The 20100-nt window shown below is 36.3% G+C and overlaps 1 protein-coding gene across 4 annotated transcripts in view; it reads right to left on the bottom strand.

The window, feature by feature from the left end:
* Positions 1 to 17524, bottom strand: part of LOC123718738 (insulin-like growth factor 2 mRNA-binding protein 1) — a 29229-nt gene extending 11705 nt beyond the window's left edge. Inside the window, exon 1 of one of the 4 annotated variants that reach the window (XM_045675500.1) lies at positions 17338 to 17524. In XM_045675500.1, coding sequence (XP_045531456.1) covers positions 17338 to 17396 — 59 coding nt within the window. In that variant the 5' untranslated portion in view covers positions 17397 to 17524. Of the gene's footprint in view, positions 1 to 642; positions 798 to 5354; positions 5441 to 6069; positions 6515 to 17337 lie in introns of those variants that run through there. The other 3 variants (XM_045675499.1, XM_045675502.1, XM_045675501.1) reach the window with 3 other exon arrangements.
* Between the last annotated feature and the right edge of the window lie 2576 nt (positions 17525 to 20100).

The following is a 20100-nucleotide window of genomic DNA, read 5'->3' as shown; positions in this document are numbered from 1 at the left end:
CACTAGTACATTTAAAGTATACACTTATGGTGTACAAATTTTATCAGTAGACTTGTTGGTTGGCGGCTGGCGCAATGACTCATCAAGCATAAAAATCCGCGCCGTCGCCGCAGTGCTGCCACTTCAGCGACTTAGGATATATCTAGCGGATAAGAAGGAAAGGCTTCTGTGCTTTCCACGCTCTGTTTTAGCTTAACTTTCTATGTTCGTGCTTTATTAGCTAGAAAAAGCCTTTATAGCCTAGCCCAAGACAACAAATCAAAATTAATGAATAACAAAATCCCTGTCTTCAGTATTGCGGGGATTAAGAGCCGCCTTTTAGAGACAATCATTATTTCACATTTATTGAGTTTTAGATGTTTTACATCATATTGTTACTTCCTTTCGTCACTATTTAAAATATAAATTCTATTAGCGACTTTTCATAAAACATAACTGGAAACTTTTCGATGTCTATCTAGACACCTATGGTAAATTAATGTGGAAAACTGCGGCGCCGGCGCCGCCATTTTATTTACCAACCACGTGTGCTTATGTGCAATTAAATACAACAAAACTTTTCTAACGCATTCTAGAAATATAATTGCGATACGTCCGAAGGGCCAACACCTATGGTACTGTTACTAAACTGCGACGCCGTACCTGCGATATTTACTTCTATCCATATTATCCATTGCAATTGATTACACTAGAAGACAGGACTTATCACACACGCAACTAAATGTAATTTTGAATCGGTTTCAATGACCGAGGAGCGGCGTATCACCACAAGTGCCTCCGGTTGACTGCGTCGTGCCCGACGCCCGTAGCCGGCGGCAGTGTTACCGCTATATCAAATTTGAAGTTCCTACACTATCTGGAAAATTCTGCTAGATATTATCTAAAATTTCAAAACTAAGCAAAGAAATATTATTCATACATCGAAACTTTACGTATCGTAATTCTTAGAAATTCAATAAATTTTAGAAAATATATTGTAAGCTATCAGCTAATAAAATTATAAATTGCGAAGCCAAAAGAAAGAGACCATCAAGTAATTATCTTTGCCACCACCAACGCTTTATTTTTATAATTAAGGGAAAAATTTGTAAAATGGCAACACTGACCCGTGGGCGTGCGATTGCGGCCTGTTGAGAGGGATGGGGAGGGAGGGGAGTTACAAGTCACCGGTCGCGGGTCGCGAGGCAGGGTTCCTGCAAGTTGTACTCGAGCGCATTATTGTTACATACTTGCAATAGGATAATTAATAAAAAACTGAAACTAAACGGTAGGATAAAACTACATATTCTTCAAAAAGTATGACTTACCTAATATTATCTCTTGTACCATAGGTTTTAATAGTAGTCAATTTAAAGTAAATAGATTTTTTGTTTTTACATAATTGTAAATTGGGCATTCGATTTCGTTTTTCGAGCTTAGTTCTTATCTTATATTAATAATCGATTAATTAATAAAATAATAACCCCCGAGAAAATTAACTGCATTGTCATTGTGTTGGTTGTATTGTTAACTAAAGCTTAGTATTTGAAATTTCTCATAATAGAATAAATAACGCCACCACAAAGATCGACTAAGGATTTTTATTTTTGAATGATTTATTTGTACGTTTGAAAGTAATAGATATATTTAAAAAAAAATTAGCACGCATTTAACTCAATGTACTTATTTCGTTTGCTATAAGAAAGAAATGACATTTCGAAATTAGGGTTCATCCCTACTTGGGGTGGACTCGCAGTTGACAAAACATGTAACTTATTATATTCTAGTAACCCTGTTTTAACCTAAGTGGTTATATTAACATTACGCAAACGATTTCATGGTCAAACGACATTTGGCAAGCATCCACTCAGAACCCTTCAAGACGTTATACTATCAAAATATTATCTTAGCCCCATGACCCCTCTTCAACTGGCAGATCGCCGTGATATTTAAGAGTTGCTTAAATTTGAAAAACTACTGTATTAGTTTGTCAAATAAAGTAGTATTAAATATTATATATTCTTTAAATATTTTCTGAACGCAGCTAAAATTTTATTTGTTATGTAAATTCTTAATTCTAATTATACTAAGGTTCCTTTTTACAGGTACCATAAAACGTTGAAAGTCAATTGTATTCATAGGCAATTGTAAGTTATTATAACTTCTGATGTGTGGAATCTGAAATCCCTTTACATTTCAAAGTGTCTAAATAACACGCGTCGGTATTTGCAAAGAAAGCTGCATAACACACCTGCATCGGAAAATAAAAACATAATAATGTTTTCGCCATTGCAAAAACCAAATATGCATAAGAATAGATGCATATAATGGGTGGCATATGTATGCGACATAAGTACATGAATAAAGTTGATAACTAGTTAGTATACTGTCTATAATAACTCCAATAGCATGTCTTGGTCTAAGTTTCAGAAGCAGCGCGACGAACAGGGTAATTCGAAGTCGAAAGCTGGACAGGAAAAAGGGAACATCCGCTCGCGATATATCTCGTGATAAAAACGATCGATTTAAAACGTTTTAAGAGTATGAGGGGTATAAAAAGCAGTGTGCATTTGTGCAATCTGGCGAGCCGCGCACGTGCGACGTTTCCACCTGTCGACAGGTGCGCGGCGCTCCCGTATCTATATGTATATATATGTATATTATACACAATTAAATTAATTTAATAATATTTGATTAAACACCTACCATAAACAAAACATATCTTACTAGTCTGGCCATAAATACTATTACACAAACACTTTTTCAACTTTTTAATATTTACATGAAACTGGCATAAACGATTGCCATAATATTTTAAAAAAACTTCTGTCGATTTTGCGCCATTTCACATAATTTTTCGTGTTCATTTTACAATGTGGAATCGGGTGTTAGAAAATAGCTATGCAAAGATGGCAGGAATCGGTATAAGTACAAAAATTCACAAACATTGAATAAGATTAAAGGTTTAATTAACTAAAATTAAGACTTAACCCGAAAGTCTCGTGGTGGTCGGACTTGCATACAAGGGCATCAAATTATAGCATGTTGGCGAGCAATATACTATTCCTTATTTTCAAATTACCCAGACCACCAAATAACATTGATTTTATTCAATGTATCGAGAATTCTTCAAGGGATCTATACAAAAATTATCGAGCGTCGAATGTATATAAAGTCATCCGTCGCGACAAAAAATAGTGAGGAAAGTTTAGGTATATAATTTTTCCTAGTGCAAATCCGGGGAAGGGTTTCAAGTACTAACTATGAACAAGATCTAACTATAGTATGCTTATATTATTGCTATCTGGTTATCTTTGCATTTAGATAACTAGCTGACCCTTTCTAGAAGGTACTATCGTTCAATATAACAGTTATTTTTATAATGAATCATTCCCAGTTCAAAGTACTTAATTGTGATAATTAAAAACGCTAACTTTCGATAACAAGGTTATCTTCTTATACAGTGCCTCTATTATCTGTGAAGTACCTATTTAAAATCACGCATACCATATTATTTCGCTTTTTAAATGCTTCAACATGACAATTCTTACAAAGCTATATGGACAGAAATTAAACAGATTTTCTTCGAATAATTCTTGTGACGCCATATTATACTAGTGTAACCTGACCTATTTATACTACTTCTACAGTTATTTATATGTAACAGTACTTTATAATGTTATATATAAATACTTTCTGGCAAGAAATATTAAGATAATTATGAACGGAGTGCGCCAGACCAAAATAAAAATAGCCAACCCCATGCTACTTGAAGCAAGGAAGTGTACGCGGCCGTGATCAAGCTAAATTCTAATAATAACGAACCCAATAATGCGTACAAATTTCCACAACGTGGAAAATGTCACTGGCCTCGACGGAATGTTGCATTTTTCTATTACCACTTTAATTAAGGGCATTAATTCGTAATAAATGTTGCTCATTCTATTTAGTATCTATCTTTTTTGTTGAAAATTTGTTATAGGGGGGATAATAAAATAAGTTAATATTAAAGGGGGCGGGATGGTCAATAAATCAGCTCTTTATAAACTGTAGTAGTAGTAGTAAGACTGTCCCACACCATTTAAATCATCCCCAGTAGGGCAACTTTATTATTATTTCGTCCTATAAGCAAGCTATCCATTCCTCGCGATTACGGCAAATTTTTCGTGTTCGGGAGTCATCTAATGACCTTGACTTGGTTTCAATTCAGAGATTAGTATGGTATTGAACTTGGCCGACTAGCTCCGCGACGCGCTTTTAACTAGTCACAGACGTAAATAACTTACATAAGCACAAAATAGGAGCTAATTCAGTTTTATTTTCATGATATAACTTTTACAAAGGCAACTACTTCGCAACGACATTAATTCTCGTCGCACACACCTAAGCAAACGCAGACCGGCTCTCAACCATTCCCTCCCTTAATATATATTATTAGATATAGCCAAAGTATCTGGAATAATAGAAGAATAAAAGTTTTAAGTACTTATGTGAATGCAAAAAAATATTGACCTATAAATCTTTCTCACTTTTAATTACGTTTAAAATTTTCTAGCCAAGTCGAAGATGATTTTGAATATATCATGGAATGAGTAGGCAGACGTCATCCTATAATGTCACAATTTCGATCTGATCCGGTGTCGTCAAGCTAACTCAAGGTCAGCATTAGCAGTTTAAGCCACCGGTCCAAATTCGAATTCCCGTCATACAGCAAACTGCTAAGACAAAGTTCATTGAATGACAAACCTACTTTCGGTAGATAAAGAAAGGATTAAGAGTAACAAAACCTCCCCTATTCTGGGAATCCGAGGGGATAGGGAGTTTAGAATGCAGGCTACCTACCTACTCATTATATAATGCGGAATGCCGTTTAGCCGGTCGAGATTTTTAAACTCGCTTGTTATTGTGCGCTTCTGCGCGGAGTATAACTAAAAACTGTTTTCTAAACTGTAGTATATGACGATAGCATAACTTTATATTTGAGAAATCATTAACATGAGAGTACTTGGAATTGTAAATAAATTTGATAGGCTATTAAAATAATTTTAAAATTCCTCGGAATAATTAATTTAAAATTATGGTCTGTGATAGCTGAATTGACGATAACCGCGATAACATGCTTGTTACAGTTTAGTTAAATATGGAAGAGATAAGAAATTTAATTGTTGGAATACGTCAGGCGCATCATGGCTAAGAAACAATTTCTTGTTTAGTTGTGCTTAAAAATGTATAAAAACGAATTTGACAAAATAACAAAAATAAACCTGTTGTAATGGTTATTGAACTGTAACACTCCGCTATGTAGGTAAACATCAATATTTTATAATAACTTCGTAATCTGCTTCGTAAAGGTAAGTAATATAATTATTACTTACCTAATCGACATGGATAGTAAAAATAATGCCCTACTAATTGTAGGGGACCATGTGATCTTTTCGCTTTTAAATCCTAAATTCTTTCATTACCGAACACCAATCCATTCTCGTAAATTTGGTGGCGGCAAATTTTTTTAAAGATTTGGGCCGGATGTCTCGTACAATGGAAGTCTGTCCGTTTCTAAACGCAGCGAAGGAAAGAGCGAGATAGACGTCAAGATCGGGGAGCCATCAATCGAACCTTCTAGGGTTGCCATACATCAAATCTACTATATTTGAAAATATCGTTAGAGAATAATTTTCCACTTCTTGAAATCTAATTACATTTACACTAATTTGTGTTGCCAATAATCGCGTTTGGGCATCATCAGATTCGTATTCCGTGCTAAATTTGATCACAGCTATAAAAATAATTATATATTACTATGTGAATATAATTAAATTTCAAGAATAAAATGCAACAAAATTTTGTAGCGTAATCTGACAGCATAGTATATAATGCGCACAATGAATTTTATAGGACAACCCTAGCCCGCCATCATAAATGCGGCCGGCGTCACGGCGCGGCGCGGCGAGGCGTCGAGCGTCGTAGGTGTCTTTGCTGATAGTCTATTTTATAAACGAAAACTGGGCCTGTACAGGCAAACTGACAACACTGGGTAGTATGAAATTATTAAATACGAAAAAATCTATATTAAATTTCTGGAAAACGCACCTGTCTTGCTGATCATCTTGATCGTACATTTGATCATGCTCATCCTGGGAAAGGCTGAGCTCGCCAAACTGTTGCTCCAAAGAGTTGGACATTTCATTTGATTTCACAACCACAAACACGGGAATACTGGATAAACAGTTCACTTTGTCCGAAACGTGGGTTTAGACGAAAATTGGTGTGTTGATGTCGAGTCGGAAATGCTTGATTGTTGGATGGGGACGTACGACGACCGGTGCGCACACGTGCTCGTTTAATGTCGTGGTTTATTTTTGTATTACATAATAATGGGAAGCGGGCAAAGGCACCGAGAGCGGCGTGGTTTAGATACGGGCACGTGTGCGCCGCGCGTACGGTTCGCTAGCTATCGAGAGCTGTAACCGACTGAGTGACGTGCCGTGCGTAACGTCGTAATCGAGTCGAGCGAAGCCAACCCAACTTGCGACGATTCTCCTTTCATCAATTTCGTATACATTTTGTCGAGAATGCGCACGTTGGGCGTGTCTGACGAGGGGCCCGCGGGGAGCACAAGCGCGCCTTAGTAACGTGCCCGTGTCGACAACTTAATCGATAGTTCATAATTTTCTCTCGTAACTAAAAATTTGTTACATAAAGGCTCAATTAAAATAATATTATAGGAGATAATTAAGACCCTGATTTTAAGATAAAGTAATGTACCAGTATGTGGTTATTGCCAAATATTTTCATCGTCGGACAGGTACAGTAACTCATTTTAATTAATTTCACTAGCGTGTCCGATACTCGATATCACTACTTTGGCATATCGATATTTTTAATTCTATCGATAACTTAGCAATCCCTACATAGTTTCGTGAAGTATAATATTGAATCCGTATGCCAGCGCCCCGCGCCCTTGTCTTCCACGGTGATCGTCCGGAGCCCGTGGAGGGCGGTCGCCCGACACCGCCTACTTCGTCCGGTACAGGCGTCACCCACTTTGTGTCCCGCGCCGTTTTCCAACGAGAACGACCTCGTGTACTCGTAGATCGAAAGCTTTTCCGTGCGCCCTTCAAAGGTCCTTTACATGTATGTGGCGGGTCTAATAGGTGGATCTCACCAAATTCTCATAAATATTTTATTGTTTTAGCTGGTTGCTCTAGTCTGGGTGGCAGTTGGCCGTCTTTCAATTAGGTCTGGTCACCGTTCGCGCCGAGCGAAAGCTGGCGAATGAATGATTCGAGTCGCGGGCGCTGCGACTGCTATACTGCAGTGTAGTGTTGCTAACATTGTTTCATTAAATATTATGTAATGTAAAAACAATCTTAGGTCGAGCATAATTCTATCAATGATCATGTATATGAAAAAATACACATGAACAAATATATTCAACAACCAATCCACGTTTAGTAGTTGCATCTATTATTTTGTGAAACTTAAATAGACACGATAAATGCCTTTTTATCCAATACTTTGTACATATTACAACCAGATATTATTGTTACTGTATACTGTGTACGGTGTTTTCATGTTTTGTGTATAAGATAAGATAAGTTTTTAATTTGTAAATAATCTCAATTCAATCGCATTCCATATTTTTTGATAATAAATACATATTTAAAAGTAAAACGTATTTTTTGTTTTTATAATTATCTTCGATTGTAAGAAAAAAAGTTAATAACAAAGTTGGCCCTTTTGTTGCTACTAGTACTATTGTTTTTTAAAATATAAGTAACTTCTACCCGAATACATAAGAAATTTACATAAAATATATACGCCAAACTTAGAAACCTGACCTTGCAATGCAAGAGTAGCTGAGTATCTAAACCTCGAAGGACCTAGTATACAAAATTAGGCAACTGAGATAGTCGTATTTCGACCTTGAACTTGCCCTTTCGTTAGGATTATGATACAGGCGAGCGAGCCCGCAAAACTGCCTCTTAGTGCTCTTTGGTGTTTTGTTAAGCACCCTTCATGCTATGCTGTTTTGTTTTTGAGCATTCCCAACAGTGATTTTCATTAGCTAACGTTAATTTAATTCAGACGTGGCCAAGAAAATGCATGAAAACCCCATGTTTGATTCCAAATATGATTTACTAATAGTAGGTAACTTCACTTTATTGACCTATTATGGTGTGTATCAATCCTGACTAAGTATTTACCTAGGCAATTTCAGTTCAATATCCTGGTCTACATATTTAAACGTTATAAAATAGTTTTTTTTGTTGTGTATATTGATATTCGACTTCACATATTAACAAATATTACACTTAGCAGAAGAAGTTAAATAAACCCAGTCCAAATACGCCCTTCTGAAATATCTTCTGAACCCGTTTCTTGTACGCCACTCGGACAAAATGGTTCCGTTTAAAGATATCAATGGTAAACCAGAACCATCTCTAGTTAAGCCTAGATCTAAATTATTACAACCTAAGAGCTACGAGTTTAATAACCATATTATTGTATGTGAAAATAATAAGTATGGGCACTTATTAAAGTATCTATACAATTTTACCCTAATTAAGCAGGCCTAACAAGTACACTTATTTCAGGAAGCTATTGTTTTTTTTATTCTCATAATTCAATCGCTCACTGTAAAAATTTAACGCGGCCTCAAACTTGTCACTGCCAAAAAAGGTACATCCATCTGTGATAAATGCACTAGGGTCCGGGGGTTCGCTTTTTGTTTAAACAATAATAAAAAAAATCGCTGTGCGGTGGGCAAACAAGCGTGAACCTTTCGATTCCCGCGCATTGAGCTTTACAAATAGTATTCTAATGACGTTACGGATGTAATAATAACAGCGCCGTTACAACCCCATTAAAATCGCTTCAGAGCTGCTTCGCCCAACTGAATAAGACCGGCTATCAAGGCTGCAAGGATGCGAGCGATAAAAACATCTTATCCGTTGCCACGTGCTCACACATGCAACAAGCAAATCCATTAAACGCAACTTAGATCTTGTCCAAATTTATTTCTTTATAACAGAAAACATGTTTTAGTTTAGTGGGGCATCTGAAGGACGCGAGGTCCGCGATGTTGGCGAATAGGACATCCGGCCTTAATGACAAATGCGTTATTTAGTTACGCGCGGCCGTTGGCGGAGCATTACTAGCTTCATACATATGGGGTTAATAATATCCACTTTAGAAATAGCTACGCATACCGTAGTTCTTAATAGTATTAGTAAAATCCGATTTAATTTATTTTAATACAGATGAATTGTGTCAAACAATGAAATGCAGAACAACCCCATTCCATTGTAAATTTTCATAATAATAAGAATAAAAGGGGGGGGGGGGGTACACTTAGATGCACATATAACGACCTGGAACATAGAGCTCTACTCTACACATGCTAAATCATCAGAACAAAGTAACAAAATGCACATATGTTAATGAGACATCTAAAAGGCTACGTTTTGACACATATCTCACCTCAACAAACGATCAGCCATTCAATATACTGAGGAACCACCCAACGAATATAATCTACACCGAATTTCACACCCTACGACAATAATTAATTCACGTATTCAACCACCACCGATAGACTCGATAGCGAATCGTTACGCGACCAGAGCTCAAAAATCTAGAAGCCTGTGCCTGTCTAAAGCCGTCGTTAAACTCGGATGCTTAGCGCACGGGGGTGAGGTGATTTGGGCGGAGTGCATTGATGCAATGCGCGCGCCAGGTTGCATTCGACCAATCAAGGGGCGTGTCCCACCCGCGACCCGTTTCTAGGACACCTAGCCACGTGCAATCACCTTTCACCCCGTCCTAGGCTCGTGTGTGACGTCACCGCTTATACAATTAGGCAAACCAAACTGGGTACGTAACTACGTAGTACATGTATATACAGTCAAAATCTGTTATAACAACATCGAAGGGACTATCCTATTCGGTCGTAAAAACCGATAGTCGAAATAGCCGATCAGATTATTAAGTACCTAATATTAGAATTAGAATTCAGCCGGGACCTTTGATTTTGGTCAATCTGTAATGTTGCTCAAAACTATGTCATCGTAAACGGTTTTGAATGAATATGTATGATGTACGTAACAGTGGGTTAAGTATAAAACTTGGTATGGTGTAGCTGGTGTTATCAATATATCTGCATAAAATGTCCTAGTTTTACGAGTACCCACCAGAAGGAGCCGTAAAATTAAAACACATTAGCGTACAATACATTGCCAAACAAGGTACAACTATTATAATATTAAGGTACCTGGACGAGTAAGTGAATCTTCGACCTTTTGTGATAGTTTTTATCAAGTTCCAGGTAATGGAGCTGAACAATAGACAGCATTTGTTTTCACAAAAGCCAATAATAGGAAAATGTATTTATGGAAATGGGAGAATAGGATTTCAGGAAATATGAATTTCGCATTTATGACAAAGAAAATAAATAATATTGCAATATTGATATACTTAACAAAACTATCGTAATACTTGTGTGTCATAGGTATATATTATAACATCAGCTGTCGTGCGCTTCGCTAGGTCGCGTGCGGCCCGCGAGATGGCGGTATATGAGATTAAGGGTTACATTAGTTCAGCAAAAAGTGAGATTCCCTTAACAAAACAGGGATTTCCGGAATCACAATACCCATGAGACAAATAGTTAGTCCAAGCTTACGCTCCCAAGATTCTTTGCCCAAGAAACGCAGAGCGTTAGGCCGCACGCGGTCCTGCAGGGTTTGATGCCGCATTCACTATGATCTAAGAAAATAGATTATCCCTTACAAAAAATAAAGACTTACTTCCGTAGTAGTAATACCAAACAAATTGGGTTTCAATTTCTTAGTCGAACAATACCCACTTTTAGCACTTTCCTTATGCCGATATAGGTGCGATGGACTGCACGCAGATTTCAACTATCAAAAAACACACTACACCCTGGCAATCTTTTTCGCTCCAAATAGTTAAAAATAACTTTTCTATAGATAGACGTTCACTCCTATACTTATAAGTGGGCGTTCTGTGAAAAATTAAATGCGCTTGAAATGTTTCCACCCCCACAAATTTTATATACATACAGATGTAATATACAAATCAATTTACAACTCGATCGCGTGTCAAAGTTGCACTTGTATGCCATCTTTTATTCGGCCATTTTGAATTTTTGAATGTATTTTATTATTCTAACGAATCTAGCATTAATTGTGTTTCATGAACCTTAACATTTGCCCTAATATTGTTTTAGATTACAATTTTGTAACTTAGATACGTACCTCATACACTTCCCTTTCCTCATAATAATCATCGTATTTCTATTTATCTTTTCTATACCTGGTGCCTGGACGACATCGCTTAATAAATAAATAAAAATATTAATCGCGCGTAAAGGTACTAAAAAAAATTACCCAATACAATTATTTATTTTCTCATATGGATGGTTTTAACAAAAGCCTATTCATAACTACATATTAAGTAAATAGTCACACAGACACGCACACACATATTCACAACATATATAGGTATAACATACAACATACAAATAGACAGTATTTACAGAATTTTTAGCTTACATAGTAAAAATAATAATGGGTAATAAAAATGTATAAACTTTATAACGTATATTGTTAAGATTTAATGGAAAGAAGTACCTAGTTTTATGTATGGAAAATAACTTCATTTAGTTTGAAAACAATACATCGGATAGTAATGTTCACAGAGTTGAGAGTAGAGCAAAGGCAAACGAGAAACAGACTTGACATAAAAGGAGCATATTATTGGAGCGAAATTTAAATACATATAGTATTATTGTTTTACTATGTTTTATGTTATTTTTACTATTTTATATTTAAATCTGCCTTTTTAATATAAGCTGTTGGACAGCGATAGTACTACTTATGTGATGACTAGGGCAGTTTTGTTTCGAACAGGCCTATAAATTAGTCATAATTGACAAGGCGGCCAGCAAATTGTAACGTTGGTTCGATTTGTTTACTTTATATGTAGTATTAACAGTGCATCGCGGCAACCCTCAACCACACGCAAATTCCGTAGAATTTTATACAAAGTCTCGATCAACGGACAACACAAAAGAATCTTTCAATTCAAACCAGTAGGTCCAGATATTAGGGCGTCCAACCAAAAAGCAAACAAACGCTTCAGCTGTTTAGAAGCTGCTTTGCCCATTCACAACGACATTTAAAAAGTGACATTTTTTTAAAAGCTCGTAGTGACCTTTGTAGCAACGATATGCATTAAATCATTCATAGTATCAAGAATCAGAAAACTCTTGTACTAACAAAAAAAAAATACATTTTATATATTAGCGATTACTATTTTTTTTAATTTCTATTGTGCCAACCTTTAAAAATTCGAAATTAAACTGCACAATAATAACCTCTTTTAACCATATTAAGTATTTTCTTATTCTTTTTTAAAAAATTGTAATACATGAACCGTGAAATTAATTTTACTAATATTTTAATTATATATATATATTTTTAAGTGTTACTAGTAATTTTATTTTTGTTGATTTGGTTATGCATTTCTTGTTCTTTACCGTGGCTTGCCTGGAAGTGATCGCTTGTTAGCGACAAGGCAGCCCGTTGCATCCCTAATAATTTATGTTATTTGTTTTCATTTTCATATAATGGGATTTTTTATAAGTAACGAGACAAGAAAACGTCGCACCAGTTCCATAATTACATAAATACACATTTCGAGTCTCCGTCGAAATTACATTTCAGCACAGTAACAGGATAAGTCAGGCAAAGACAATTTAGCTAGGTCATCTTTGATCCGACAAGTGACCCACTTTGAGTGACTAACATATTAAATCAATGATCCTCATTATAGATTTTATTATTAATGAATATTTTACTTCATACCGCTTACTTAGCCATATTTTATACAGATTACCGAGACACTATTAAAAAGTTAGTTAATTCTGCATTTTAAAATGGTAGGTGGTGTTAAATTCCTCCCAGTATACACAGGTAAGTGTCAAGGCGACATTACATTTATTAGTGTATCATAAGTTTGAGCCGAGATGCGACCCGGCTCGTGTTACCAATGTGCGCTCGACTCATTAGTCGGCACTCATCAGAAATTGCCCACCCAAGTGCCCACCTTGTCGACTTTTGTACGACATTGTGTGCAATAATTAGCCCCACATATACAAAACTCGCCTACCACTAGTCTTGAACTGGTTTCAAAAAATCTACGGTCACTAATAGGTGCGTAGTGTAAGAACGCGGCAACGCACTCGCGTGCCCTCTGGCATTGAGTGTCCATGGGCGGCGGTATCACTTAAGCGATCTGTCCGTTAGCCCCCCGTTCAATAAAAAAACGAAAGAAATTATCAAATGATTAATTGGCTGCTATTGACACTATCAAATCATTACAAAACATTTTAGTTACGGACTGAGCATGTTACTGGTGTCCTACATAAAAATTCAATCACTCTTACATAAAAACGACCCCGAACCAAAAGTTCAATAATCGCGTGTCGAGGAACAAATTTGAAGCTCATCAAAAGACTAGTACATTATAAAATTTTAATGAGCAAAGTTGATGGGTTTCATCGATTTTCATCTACATAATATATATACGAGTGATATGAAATAGCATTTGCATTCGATTCAAAATCCGCTTGCAAAAATGCTTGCTAACGCACGGCGCAGGCGCGATTCTTCCAGGCTAATTGTGGCAAGTGGCGCGGTCTAGACGATCATTTCCTCCGCGTTCGTTGACTCCAATGCGTGCGCGCACTGACAGTCACGTGTACAATCACAAACACAGCTGTTTTGCTTTGGCTTATCCTTATCTTTGGGACCCAGTGGATCCTGACATTTTCAGGCGCCACGGTCTCTCAACACTATTCATGCCTCATGAACATTAACCTATACCAATGCCTCGTGGCTATGGCCTACCAGTCCAGTTATTAGACTAACATTAGGATGAACAAAACTAACAGATGAACAATTTAGTTCTTGAACGTCTATAAAAAATCTACTTAACAAAAACTTAAATGAAGCATCAGCTTCCAAACAAACCTACTAACACCAGAGACTAATTGAAATGTATTAAAAGTAATGCCTAGTAACTAATCACATCTACAGATCAGATAGCTACGCCTTATAGAATAACCATTGTTTTTATAGCAAGTCGAAATTAAATTCATTTATTTTACATTTATACTCTAGTTTGTGACAAAGTAAACATTTATATTAATCAGATGTAAGATACTTCAAAAGATACTGCTAAAGATAAAGCTAAAGCTAGCCTTGCCCACTGGCTGTGCACAACAAACAACTAAGTAGTACGTTCAAGACCCAAACGAGACGGGCGAGGAAGGTTTAATCACCTATTTAAATACAATTACAGCAATCAATCAAAAACCAATGTCCCTGTAAATATAATATACATTGAGATCTTAAGTCGACATCGAAAGCTTAATATTACAATTTTGCGCAACCACTCCCCATTGTTTGCCAGGAAATGGAACTGCTGTGACGTCACGTCTTTACCGTGTTTTCAAAAGCGAACATCTTATCCATCTTTATGTAAATAGGTCGGAAGTTATGCTGAACTATTGTGGCAAATTCAATTTACATGCTCCAATGTTGTCAGAAGGAATCAAAGCATTCTAGAACAAACTGTCTTCAAGAGATTGTACGTTTTATGCTCGCAATCAGAGCTGTGATTTAATTAAATATTAAATTTATCGGAAATACGGACCAACTGAAAGACGAAAAACTGTTTATTGTAATAGGGGAAAACAAACAGTTTGTTCTAAGATCAGATATAGTAGAAATACATACGTTTATATTCACGTATTAAATATATAGGAAATTCAAAACAAATTACGCAGCCACGTACATATTAACCTGCAGCGCGTGCTCCATAAAGGGAGATGCACAAAGCCTCTGCAATAAATCACAAATAAAGGGTGCACATCTCATGAGAAAGCGGCGGAAGAAAGGTCGCACAAAGGTATACGGCCGGCTTGTATGGACACGCGTTTGCTCCTACACTACTATACCACATTGACACCTGGTAACCCCCTTTCATTACACATATACGTTCAGCTACTTGGGAATTCTGTCCAGGGACTTGTTGAATTGTTACTACTACAATTAAGTGTATTTACGACGATAAAATTAAATTCCAATATTTGGAATTACTAGCTGTCTTCATTAGATTATAACCCTTACATACGGTTTACGTCGCACCAGTGACTAAACCTACATATAGGCTAAGGCATCATGTAGGAAATTAATTATTATCGGAAATTGTTAAAATGATATTTCTAGACTAAACAAACTAAACACGAGCCGTCAGACATCAACAACAAAGCAACTTCGAATCAGTTTACTAGAGTACTACTTCCTGAGTCGCAAATGAACACATGTAGTTCTACCACGCTTTTAGCATTAAACACCAAACGTAAGATTCATCTATATCATCACCGTAAGATACTATTATATACAATATTTGTATTAAATAGATCTCTCCGAAAAAACAACAGAACTTTATCTATTTTCGGAGTCAATTTCTAGTGGATTTAATTTAGTAAACATAAAAAGTGCAACATAACACTTATGCGGCTAACCGCTTAACACCACTTTCTATATTCTTCTATGCAACATGACCCGACAAATTGAATTACCTAGTAACATCGCCAACGACCCTTAAATTGAATGATATTTGCAGACTGCAAATGGGTGCGAGCAAATATTAAGTAATTCTAGATCCTGTCAAGTTCCATCTCCCAGCTAATAGTTACAAAATTACATTCAGATTACCCTCGTTTTGCTTGGAAATAACCTCAAATTAGAGATTAGATTTTATTTAGTCTTATTTCCAGACTAAATAAAATCTAAGACTTTTTTTTCTTAAGAAGTGTTGTATCAATAATAATAAAGCACTATATTAAGTAGAAGAAAATACATATAAACGTCAGAAAAGGAGTTCTAACTTTACATTTACCCATTTAGTTTTAATGTATATAGTTTTTGATGTGTAAACAATTGCACTAAGGAAACACCTGTCACTGAATACTCGAGGGAGAGGGTATGAAAGAGGGTACTTTCATACCCTCTCCTTCATACTTTAGTTGAAGATTAATTAAGAGCCAATATACAATTGGACAATTCACAAGTCAGTTGACGCATTTTAGAAAGATCAGTAATTAAGTATATGCTTATTTCAATCTAATAGTATCTAGGATCTATGATCTATCTAATAATCTATCTAATATTCCGGTAAAACAGCCTTGAGATTAAAATAGTTTTTTACTTTGTGTATTTACTGTATTGAGAGACTGAGAAGCATTGTATTCACTTTGGTGCGAGTGTTACTTTAAATTTCTGATGCAAACCATAAAGATATACTGACCCGATTGCAATTCACAAGAAATCGACTAAATAACAAGACAATTTCGCTTTGATTTAACGTCAATATTAGTGTAAAGAAGGCAAGAATCTATACGCCATTCTTTAAAATCACCGATGTTTTGGTTTACGTGAGAATAAGAAATTAAGGCCAACCATAGAAACGTCGTTATCAAATTAGCTATGCATTAGGTAGTTATTATAATATATATACCTAATCATAAATGTTGGTAGGGTCATTGCGAGGGTTTATTTATTTTAAAAACGTGATGGAATGGAAGTAGGTATATACAACAATCATTTCGTCTAATATCCTAATCTTAATAAAAAAAACTGTTTATGTAAGCTAATTTAAACGTACTTTTTTAAAGTTTCGTTTCAACGTTAAATGATTTGTTTCATAAATTTAATAGATACACCTAATTGAATTTAAAAAAGTAAACCACATAGGGTGCCATCGTATGATAGATAAGAATCACACATTCGCCAATGCAACCACGCCTCTATATTTTGGACTTAAAACGCAGAGCCTTAAAATTTTGTATTTCATGACGTAAATATACAAGAAAATTTATTGAACTACCAGTACAACTAAAAAGCATGAACGCGAGCGTAGCGAAGAACAAAACGAGCAAGACTACCTAATTGATTATTTCAGTGTAAATAGGATCAAGAGTACCTATTACTGAAATTTACGTGACTCATCAACAATTTATACAACTAACGTTTCTAACCCACAGACGCCTCTAGACACCTATACAAACTATTATCCGCATACTTCCACAACCTAACTAATATATTCCAGGATTTATGCTTACAACGACTTAAAATTCCGTCCAAGTATACTAGGCCCATTTTAAAGGCAAAGCGATACGATAACGTTACGCTTGCACTGCGATAGCGTCCCTATGACGTAATTTTTCCGTTTCGTGGGGATACGCGATCGGAATTTAGGACTTACCTGTCCTCATAAGTAGGGGACACTTCTCCAGAATCTCTTTGGGATGCCTCGCCATCCATGTTTGCTGGTTAGGATCACTCGTTGGTTAAGGATCGCAAAAAGCGCGCGTCGACCGTGTACGGGGAGCGGCTAGATGGATAAGACACGAGAACTCCTACCGAGAGCAATCACTAGAACTGACTGTCGGTTCGGAGTTTGCACTTTCCGGGCTCGCGACTGCCGAGCGGTACTGAGGTGAGGTGGAGAGGGTATAGGCGTGGGAACGCGGCCCCCGCCCGCGTCGCTTGGCAACCGCCGCACGTGGCCTACGCCTCCCCCGCACCTCACTGCCGCCATACTACGACTCCACAATCCTCATAGCCGCTACTTTTTGCTGGGGACGCGCAAACAATACCCTGATATCTCCAAAATGTACTCAGATTCACGGCCTTCCGCTGCAGTCGCCAAGTTTTTTCAAGAATTTAGGCCTCGACCTAATGGTTAGAGACTGTCAATCTAGACATTAGAAGTTTATTATTGATAAGAGCTAGAAAACATGTATGTCTAAGTACATTATAAATACTTAAACGACTGTAGGTAACTAGCAAAGTAAATATTTGTCATTACCATAAATGTTTTTGATAAGTGTACCCTCTGTAGTTTATCATAATATACCCATAAACTTGAGTACTTGAATAAAATACCAACAGATCTTTTCTTGTTATTTTCTTTTCTTACTAGCAAATGTTTAATCAGAATACTATGTGAAATATATGTAGAAGCAAACAGCTGCAATCACATCAAATAATCAAATCGCAATTTCAGATACATGTATAGTGGGTACACAAAACTTTCACAATATTGCTTAGAAAAGGTGACATATCAAATGCAACAGACAGCTCACGAAGGGGATATTTTATGGATCCCCTTACTATAAAGATCGCCAAGATTTTCTAGGTAACCTGGGATAATATGTACATGAAAAGGCAGTTCAAAGGGCCTTTAGATGCGGAATTTTCGCTCGGAGTGTGGTTTTTATTTTTTTTACAAATCTGGCTGTTCGAGCTCTGTAGTAGCGATTACTAATTATGTCTTAGAGATCCTAGGTAACGGCTGATTTTTCTTGTCAAACATAACATGTTTGGTAAAGATGAAACATTACGTTTAAACTATTATCCCGCCTTCATCGCTTAGTGAATAAATATCGCTAATAACCGGGGTTCTATTATAGTAAAATACGTGAGAATGGTTTACAAGAAGGTAACCTAAATATACCTGTATCTATGTAAGCTTCTTTCATTTATAAATTACCTATCATTTAGTCAGATATAGAATAGGTGTACGCTATACGCTACTCAACTTCAAAATTGTAACTCAATACTTAATAGCGATTTGCAAACTTTTTTGAAAACAAACACTAACCTCACCACATCAAACAACGCAAACCTATATAAATATAAGCAACGCAAAAAACGTACTTTTTTCGCCCAACGACTTTTCTCCTTCCGAGGCCCTTTCATCACTTTCTTGAAAAAAAAATTTCACTAACATTTATAACTTACATGAAATTCACTAAAATCTTAGACAACATGTTGTCAACCTGTCTTAAGCTGATACAGAAAATGTAATTGTACAACAATAAATAATCAAAATTATTTTCTAGTACAGTTAACATGTCAAAAGGAAGAGACTGGCTGCCCACTACACTGGGAATCCTAGTGCACCTTATTTTACCTAAATATCCTGTTATTAAGTTTTTTATTCTTCTTCAAGACACGCCTCATGTGTCATCATATCAATTTAGATAAAAAAAAAATATTCAGTCATTATTATTTAACATAAATGCGAAATTCCCCACTGCAATGCAATACACTGTCCCCTGAACTTGGATTTAGCCATTCAACAGGTTGTTCATTCTACACTTGCTATGTATATCGACGAGTGAAATTTAACACGTTCTCTTTCAGCCTGTCACTTGCAACAACTAAGAAGGTAGATAGGATAAGTTTATAGTAAACCTAGTTTTTATAAAAAAATACATGGGCTTTATATACCTTCACAAACATAAAAAACCGAGATACTGCGCAAATACTTAGCGGCAATGATCATACGCGTTAATATGGCAATGTCACAAACGAGTGGTGGCGTGGTACGCTGGGTTGTGTGGTGGTAAGGAGCCACAATACGTTTGAATTGGAAAGGTCAAATCCCCAAGAAAGTAATTCCGCAACTGAAATACCTGTTACTTATTGAAATGCAATCAAATTGACATTTGCTCTCAGCAAATAACGTTCGGGTTCAAATAATGGGTTTCATGTCGGATTAACTATTAAATAGATCAATCTCTAAGCATAGGATGGCGACAACTTGGCATTAGCAATGCTTTCAACGCTCACCAGCCTCAGATAAAACCTTATGTAGGATTAGGTGCGTTGGGCTGGATGCAGTAGAACAGGACATCAAGTGGAAACTATTATTATTGTACCAAAGAAAATTAATTAAATTTTTTATCTCACTTGGACACCGAGGCTCAAATAGGTTCTCAACTATCGATTCCGCGTTCTAGATAGAAATTTAAAAACGGCTATACATTTGAGACACCATAGTTTTTATATTTACAGCAACATTACTGTGAAACCACAGTTATCCTTAATTTAATTTGTACATAAAATAGACACGAGTGCTGGGCGGGCGGGAGTCGCCCAAGAATTACGCACACGAGCGTATAAACATCGAATTAGTGTGGACGACAGTCGGGGATAATCGAAGATCATTCGTAAAGAA

Source organism: Pieris brassicae, chromosome Z, assembly GCF_905147105.1.
Source record: "Pieris brassicae chromosome Z, ilPieBrab1.1, whole genome shotgun sequence".
Lineage (NCBI taxonomy): Eukaryota > Metazoa > Arthropoda > Insecta > Lepidoptera > Pieridae > Pieris > Pieris brassicae.
The sequence above is the reverse complement of the archived record's forward strand: the minus strand, read 5'-3'. Positions and strand labels throughout refer to the sequence as shown.